This window comes from Euwallacea fornicatus, chromosome 5 (genome assembly GCF_040115645.1).
Source record: "Euwallacea fornicatus isolate EFF26 chromosome 5, ASM4011564v1, whole genome shotgun sequence".
Classification (NCBI taxonomy): Eukaryota; Metazoa; Arthropoda; class Insecta; order Coleoptera; family Curculionidae; genus Euwallacea; species Euwallacea fornicatus.
Window position 1 is genome coordinate 5,711,586 of NC_089545.1, and position 8,862 is coordinate 5,720,447.

Sequence of the window (8,862 nt, forward strand, 5' to 3'; positions counted from 1 at the left end):
GATATTTTCCGCGAGCCAAACGGAAAGAAACTCGAAGACACCATTAATACTGACAACCGAAGCGTTATTGTCTTGTTTCCAAAGCCCACTCGACACAAAGCGTCGCTTTCGTGTGAGGAAATTTTTATACTGACAAAACTTCTAGACCGTTAAAAACAAGAATTAAAGAACATCAAAACAACATTAAAAATATACAGAGTGTCCCTTTCTAGAGCGCGACAAAGTTTACATTACCCCAAATAAAAAAGTATTGTGTTATACAGGGTGTCCTCGAATTACGTGGCCAAAATAATACCGCAGATTGTTTGAGTGAAAATAAGTCGATTTAACTAAACTTCCCTCGGTCCAAAAGTTGATAATTATGGAGCTACAGGGTGTTAAAGTTGAAAAAAAAAATACATTTTCTTTAATATCTTTCGATTTCTTTGAGTTAATTTCACGAAATTTCATATTTGAGGGTGTTTTAGGATACGAAATTCAAATTTATTAACGATTTAGTTGTTTCTTCTAGGGGGCGCCACAAGCGACCATTAGGACACATTTAAATCTCTGTAACTTTTTCGTGCCACGGTGTATATTATTTTGGTGTTTAAAAACCTTTTTCCCTACCTTTTATACTTAGAAAAGGTATACTTTATGGACGTCGCTAGAAGCAACGGTTTTGGAGAAAAACGCATAATTCTAATGCGCTGCATATTTGCGTTGGCGCTTTTAAGTAAATAACTCAGTTGGCTATGTTTTTAATTGACATTTTAACACTTGAATTTGTTTCTCAAATGTCAGTTTCGCTTCTTGTTCCTGTAAATATCCATAAGTATGGCCAATAAATTCGCTTATTCTGAAATGGTGGATATGCTGTTAATTTATGGACTTTGCCGTTGTAATAGTCAAAAAAGTGTACGAGTTTACAAGGAAAAATATCCTTTCCGTAGAATTCCAAATCGGAAAACTTTTGTTAATATTGAAAGGCGTCTCCGCGAAAATGGCAAGTTTGAACCTAGACATGCAGATTCTGGACGCGGACGAACAATAAGTACAGTAGAAATGGAAGAAGAGGTTTTGGATGCTGTTCAAAGAAATCCAAAGGCCAGTACACGAGGTGTAGGACTGCAATTGGGAGTTTCGAAATCACTAGTTCATAAAGTTTTTCAAGAACAATTGTTGCACCCCTATCATATTCAAAAAGCTCAAGACCTACAATTGCCCGTGGATTCTGCTCAACGTTTAAATTTTTGTCGGTTTATAATCCACAAAAGAATCGAAAATCCAAATTTTAGTAAGAAAATTTTGTTCGCAGATGAAACTGTTTTTACTAGATACGGTATTTTTAATATGCATAATGAACATGTTTATGCTTATGAAAATCCTCACGAGTCAACAGTGACTCATTATCAGCATCGATTTAAAGTAAATGTCTGGGCTGGAATAGTAGATAATTTTATTGTTGGTCCCTTTGTAATGCCAGATACGCTGAATGGTGATAACTACTTGAACTTTTTAGTACAAACTCTACCTATCTTATTAGAAGATTTGTCTTTACTCCTTCGTCGTGATCTTTGGTTTATGCATGATAGCGCACCTCCTCATTTTACTTTAAATGTAAGGCAACATTTAAATGAGGAATACCCACAACGTTGGATTGGAAGAGGAGGTGATGCACCTGTGAATTGGCCGGCTCGATCACCAGACTTGACACCCTGTGATTTTTTTTTATGGGGTGCCTTGAAATCAAAAGTTTATGTATCTCCAGTTCATACGCGACAAGAATTGGAGGCAAGAATAATTCATGAAGTGGAATTATTGAAGAATACCTCTGAAATATTGTTTAGAGTACAATGTAATTTCTTAAAAAGGATGAACTTATGCATACAGGAAAATGGTAAACACTTTGAACATTTGTTATGATAGCAGATTAAATGAAAAAAAATTAAACCAACAATTTACATAAGTTAATTTAATTAATTAGTAAGTGTTATTCTCGCTTGTTGTTGTTTCTTTGTTAATTATTATTTTTGTTTTCTATTTAATAATATCTAATTTTGAAAACTTATTGTTATACCTTTACTAATAATTATTTTTAAAAAACTTAATTTTTTTTAACGGAAAATAATTTTAAGGTAATTTGCATGCATCATCAGGCTTAGATACATTTTTCTCCAAAACCGTTGCTTCTAGCGACGTCAATAAAGTATACCTTTTCTAAGTATAAAAGGTAGGGAAAAAGGTTTTTAAATACCAAAATAATATACACCGTGGCACGAAAAAGTTACAGAGATTTAAATGTGTCCTAATGGTCGCTTGTGGCGCCCCCTAGAAGAAACAACTAAATCGTTAATAAATTTGAATTTCGTATCCTAAAACACCCTCAAATATGAAATTTCGTGAAATTAACTCAAAGAAATCGAAAGATATTAAAGAAAATGTATTTTTTTTTCAACTTTAACACCCTGTAGCTCCATAATTATCAACTTTTGGACCGAGGGAAGTTTAGTTAAATCGACTTATTTTCACTCAAACAATCTGCGGTATTATTTTGGCCACGTAATTCGAGGACACCCTGTATACGCAATCGATAATTTTGGCCTACAGTGACTCTAGACCGCCATGATGACTGAAAGCAATTCATTCGCCAAGTTATCTTGAACGTTCATTTGCCGCCGCAACTAAGGTCTGTAACCCACGCTCAAAATTATGACTGAGGTGACAAGCTGACGCCCCACGGAAAATTGCAGGTGGTACCATATAGTGCTTGGTAGTACCGTTCTCTTGGAATATTTGGATGACAACATATTCTCAGATATTTGACTCCGTCAAAGCCTTTAACTTCTCATTCTACCATGATCTAACTTTGACACTTGACATAGGTCTTCTGGCGACTGACCTGCGTGGAATTTACCTCAGGCACTACCCCCGCCACCCGAAACTATGATGGTGCAATCCGTCACAGACCAAAGTCATTTAATCCTTACTCTTTGGTACATGCCCGTTTGTTTTGCTTTCCCGTTTATTCTCAGTTGGTTTTAATTGAGAATAGTGTGCAATTGCACCCCTACTGGTGTATTCCCAAAAAAATAAAAGAAAGATGGAACAATTCACCTCAACCGTATGGAGCATATTTAGTAATAACAGCACACCACTTATACACCATAGATTTCTATTATCGCGTAACGTAGGAACCGTGCTTCTAATTGCAAAGCCCCATTTAATCTAACCCATATACGTTGTTTATCCCGATGTTATCTTTAATTGGTAAGATAAATTTGGAGCAATGCTCGGCACCAGTAGCGGGGAAGAGTTGGAGAGAAGGCTCCAAACATCAATTGAATTGTAAAGCCATTAACGAGCTCCTTGGGCAATAAAAATGGGCGGAGGATTTGTAAAACAGGAACGTAATAAACTCCTTTATAAAGGAGCTCCAATATTAGTGTCTGGACACCTTTTTCTCAAAGCAGTAAAGCGTTAAAAATGGCGACAAGATAAGGGCGATGCTACGACTTTCAGGGGAACAATCGTGCTGGAAGAACCCTCATAGAAAACCCTTCAAGATATATGTGCTCGACGATTAGATTAGAAGATGGAGGAAATTTTCGGAGCGAGATTTTTCACCCCGAACAATATGAAGGATTAACCTGTCGGGTTTATTACATTGTCGCTCGATCTTTTTGTGAATCGGCGTGATTGATTGCGTTCTCATTTTAGTTTGACAGTGTTAAATCCTGGCCTTAAGTTCAGGATTTTATTCATTGCCGATGGATTTTGTGGGTTATTAGAAATTGACTGTCCTTACCGGTCCAACAATCAGTTACTCGGACCGTCTTGGCATTTAATCCTTTTATTAAAAAGGCAAATTAAGAATAAATAATCGTTCCAACTCGACTCTTGCGGCTTCATAAAGTTCTAATTTTCAGGTCTGAGCAAGAGGCAGGAACTAATTTCGGTTCGCCTTCTACAAGTTTTGATTTATAGCTGGGGCAATTTGCGAGTTTTCTTGGGGTTTGTTGGGAATTGCAAATGTTTCCTCGTTGTTTGGTGTGTGTTCTTTGTAACGAGAACGAAATGGGATATGGAGGAAATATTTCCTAGGCGGCTCGGTTTTCAGCAGTTTCGTTGAGTGAATAGAGCGAAGTTTTAAAGTTTGAAAAATGACTACATCAACTAAATCTACAGGGGGTCCCATAAACAATGACGGAAATGTGAATTGGGGTAAAAAATTCGCTGGCACAGTTAAATTTTCCTTATACAAAAGTTACTTGTTTACCAATGTTTCTGGGGCGCCCTGTAAATCGCGGTTCCTTCTTTTTCAGATTACTAGAACGTTAACGAATTCCAGGTAATTTTTTTCCTCTCCTTTCTAGGTCCACAAGTTCCCAAAACATCAAGAATTTACCAAAGCGCAGCAAGTAGGCGCAAATATCAAATTGACCCGATACCTCGGAAATCAAAATAGACATTGCATCTGGCCCCATGCAGGCTCAAAAATTGCCCGTTCAATTCCGAGTTAGAAAACTAAATCATTGCTATTTTGTATGTACAAGCGACTCTCACTCTCGGAATCTAATTTAAAAATTAATTCTATGCATACAAAATCGCAGCCGCAGTTCTGGCACTGTTCAGCATAGTTTATTCATGCAAATTGCAATATAAGCATAATATTAATGTCATATCCGGCCTCGCTCCCTGATAAAGATACGTATACACATTTGCATACGCTTACAGCCACATAACGCCCTTTAATACCAAACTTAGGACTCTTAAGTGTGGCAAAAAATATCCCTCCGGGGTTACGTAATGGCAGAAGTTGCTCTCTTAAATAAGCTCTCCTTTTCAGGTTAGAGAGATGGTGCCTGGCGGGGATCGCAAGCTACGCGAGCATAAACTTTCCACCGAGTACCTTATCCGGCACTCCCACCCCCACGCTTCCCCCCACCACCAGCGTCCGTACGACCCAATCGCGGCGGAGCAACACCTTCCCCCGGAACAGTACGAGGTCAATGAGTGCGGCCCATTGCTCAACAAAACACCACCTGATGTGTGCACGACCAATCGCTGCCAAGATTTTGCCGCCGCCGCCGACCTCTCCAGCGCAGGTGCTTTGGAGATCAACTACTGCCACGCACAGGCCCTGGCGGGACAGACAATACCGATCACCATTAAGAACCATAATTCGACTGCTCCCCTCAGTTTCTCGAACATCCCAGTGTCCAAGTACGGTACCATGCCTCATCCAGGCACTACGGTGCACCAAGGGTTCTTGGGTGTGTCCGATATGGGCAGTTCCAGCTCCAACAGCTCGAGTGGTTATTGTGGGAAGAGCAAGACTTTGCAACACGCCAAAGGGCGGCTGCCTGGGAAGAAGTGTGTAAAAATTGAGTCGTTCCAAGTACCGGAAACCAGTTTCGAAGGTTTCGGAAAACAGAGAACGAACAATGCGCTTGCGTATTCGGGCAGCGCGGTATGACAAGAGGATGCGCCAGGGGCAGACGTGGTATTCTAAATTTTCGTGTCTATAGTATGTATGTTTGTCTTAAGAAGGTGGAAAGGAGCACATGCACTCGAAGTCGGCATGTTTTGCTGTGCACGAAACTAATTAGCGTCGATTATTCATGGCAAACCGTGCCGGTTGGGCCTTCGATTCAGTGCGTGTGGTCTTCAAAGTGTTTCGACACATCACCAGCCCATATCTCGAGTATTGTGTATACACTGTGTCCGATGGAGGTCCGGTAACGAGAGAATTAGGCTGATGTCCTCATCACTACTAAGTCATGCTACAAAGTGTCATTGATATTCTCTATGTATAATTATCTAACAACTTTGAAAACTATTTTGGACACAGTGTATAGCGGGCGAACTAACATAAGTTGTTTTTGACTGTTATTAGTTTGCAAATCGAGTAGGATAACTTTTTTAACTGTAAATGCTGTGATACACGGTATAATTATCATTGAAATATAACATTATGTATATGGTTGGTATATACAATGTAAAAAAATGTGATTTGTTATATATTCAATTTGTTAAAATAAAAATAAAACCTATATAAAGCTCGAAATTGTTTATTTTGTTGGTTGACAACATTTAAATCACGTCCATGGGATGGAGATGGTGCAGCAGGGAGCTGCTCCCAAAAAGGCATAAAATGGTAAAAGAGAAAGGAATAAGTTCTGTTACAATTTGATTATCCTATACACGGTGAATCATATTGTGCTTCGAAATAAGTTACATTATGTGTGTCTATTTGAAATCTAATTATACTAAAGAATATAATGGAAAATTACACTCTCACGACAATAAGCGCTCTAGGAAAGTTTATTTTACCGCCTGTGTCTCCGAATGCACTTTTAGCAATCCCCGGACACAAAACAGATCCGCGAGTGGTGTTTTTGAGCGAGCGAAGCCAGTTAAGGGGATTACCTCAGAACGCTCTCATTTGTGTTTCGCGTATTTACCCCGCGCGGAAATTGGCAGAAGTCACGTAAAAGCGTTTTTGATGGGGCTGAATGTCGCCGTAACTAACTCGCGCCGCTGTATCGAGACACGTGGAGCGATTTACTCGGAAAGCTCGACTGGAAAACGGAAATGCGGCTACAGTAGGAACAAGATTAACTAATGGGTCGATTAAAGGGAATCAATTTTTCCCGTTTCCAGGGAAAATTATTTTTATCGGCGGTCGTTTTCCGAACGATCGGGCATCCGGAGCGATTGAGGCTCCGCGTAACGGCTTCGAAACTGACCGCAGTCATGACACGGACAGCCGGAATGTCCGAGATTTTTCACTTACTAACGAAGATTTATTGTAATCGGTTGCCAATATTATTTTTCGCATTTTGCGATAAAAACCATTTGCGATTAACTCTGCGACATTTAGAGTATAAATACGCGAATCGGGAGTATTTCCGAATGAGGCAGAGTGAATCCGGTGAGTCACTGGGTAGATATGCACACCACCGAATCAAGGATTTAAATTTCTTTCAACTAGATTGCCGGATTATATGCAGATATGTTGGATAGAAATAATGGAAATATACTGGCTGATTTTCATTAAATGCTAACTTTAAAGGAACGTATATAAGTATCACAAATCAGTGGCGCGACTTTCAGAGCGTTCGTTGTAGTTCTAGAGCGCTCCGGATCTGCGTTAAATCCTAATAAATTTCGTCCTTTAAAAAAGGGAAACTAGAGTGGCATACGGTATTAAGGATCAATAATGCGACTTCGAACGTAAATACCAAAATTAAGCAAATTGTCGGTGACTTAGAACCGCTCTAGCACCGAATGCTTGATTAAGTCTGTTTGAGCGACGTTTCCCTACAAAATTTTCAGTTTTCCTCTCATGTAACCATCCTCCCCCGTCTTTATTCCGGCTTTAAAGAGAAGTTCTTGCAAAAATAGTTTATAAAGTAATACATTGATTTGTTCATCCCAAATTGTTTTCCCCATACCGACGACTTTTCCAGCGAGTTTATACCTATCAATTAAACCGAAACCAATTTTTTTGTATTAGTCGGTCGAATTATCGTTACTCGCAGCTGTTTTCCGTGCAATTGGCCACATAGGGCAAATTGAACCTATCGGAGGATTGCAGTAGCGTTTACTAAGCTACAGCGGACCGAAATCATGTCCCTGCCACTCATCGGGGTGAATCTACCAGCAGAAATGAATTTCTAACAAATGGAAATTTAATTACTAAGATAAAAGCAAAGAAATTTAGGCATTGCGAGCAAACACAATGAACTCGTTTATTAATTATGTAGGACGTCGCTCCTTTGAAAAGTAACAAATCCATTCAGCAATTTAATAAGTTTGTCAAAAGCGAAAAGCTCATCCCGCTTGAATTGAATACTTTGAATGTCCGTGGCTACGAACTTTCGCTTATCTGCGACGGTTCGTTAATTTGTGTTTTGCTAAAAACTAATCCTCCCTAGTCCCTCGAATCACAAACAGCATTAAAAATCAATTTTCCGAGCGCACGAGGGATTAATATGAGACAAAGCAAATTTACTGACGTGGCCGTACTGGAAATCCGGCTCTGGCGGGGGATTAAACAGAGAAAAAAATTGCTCTATTTATTTCACTCACTGGCCCTGACAGGGATATTTAAGTCCGTTTTTTTTCACGAGTCCAGGGGCCTGGAAATAACGCCGATCACGCCTCAAATGTGGCATAATAATTCCCAAGTCACGAAATAGAGATGCTTTAATAAACGTGCGGGTTACACATAAAGAATTGCGAAGCATTTGTGGAATAAAGACCGGCAGTCGATCTAAATCCCAGGCACATACGGATGATGCGTTATAAGAAAAATTTTATTGAAAGTGACAAAATAACCGACGAGCGTTTCAATAAAAAGATCTCGGCCTTTTGTTGGGTCCTGAATCCCCCGGATTGAGATCCTTCATGGGAATCCGGATCCTTTATTCGGCCCATTCATAAGGAAATTGCTGTATTTTTACATTTCAAATGCTACAGCGTCTATTTCTAGGTGGTATTGTCATGGAAAGTGTTGCGTGTAAAACGCCAGTCATGTACTATACACAGTATCTTGTTGATTTCCCACATAATGTATTGTAGAACACGAATTATACAGCTGAGGGAAAAGCGTAAATTTCAATATGTCCATCAAGAACTTCCCCGCCTATGAGCCCACATAAAGTGAAACAAATGGACGCCTTGATATCCTTAAAACGACGGGAAAGCTTTTACAAGTTTTCCAACTTTTGGGAAACTTTTATCGTTATAATTCTCTTAGTACGATTAAGATGGACGGGTCCTAATGCGCTAAGTAATCGCCGCATTTCAAGACGCTTTCTTTTCTTTTTGACAGCTTTTTGAACCAGTCATTTGAATATGAAAATATCTAACATC

The 8,862-nt window shown here is 39.3% G+C and overlaps 1 protein-coding gene across 1 annotated transcript in view; it reads left to right on the forward strand.

Annotated features, from left to right (window-relative positions):
• The window catches only part of LOC136339051 (voltage-dependent calcium channel gamma-5 subunit-like), a 59,611-nt gene extending 53,570 nt beyond the window's left edge, over positions 1 to 6,041 (forward strand). The window contains exon 6 of the mRNA XM_066281996.1: positions 4,829 to 6,041. Coding sequence (XP_066138093.1) covers positions 4,829 to 5,458 — 630 coding nt within the window. The 3' untranslated portion in view covers positions 5,459 to 6,041. The remainder of the gene's footprint in view (positions 1 to 4,828) is intronic.
• Positions 6,042 to 8,862: the final 2,821 nt, after the last annotated feature.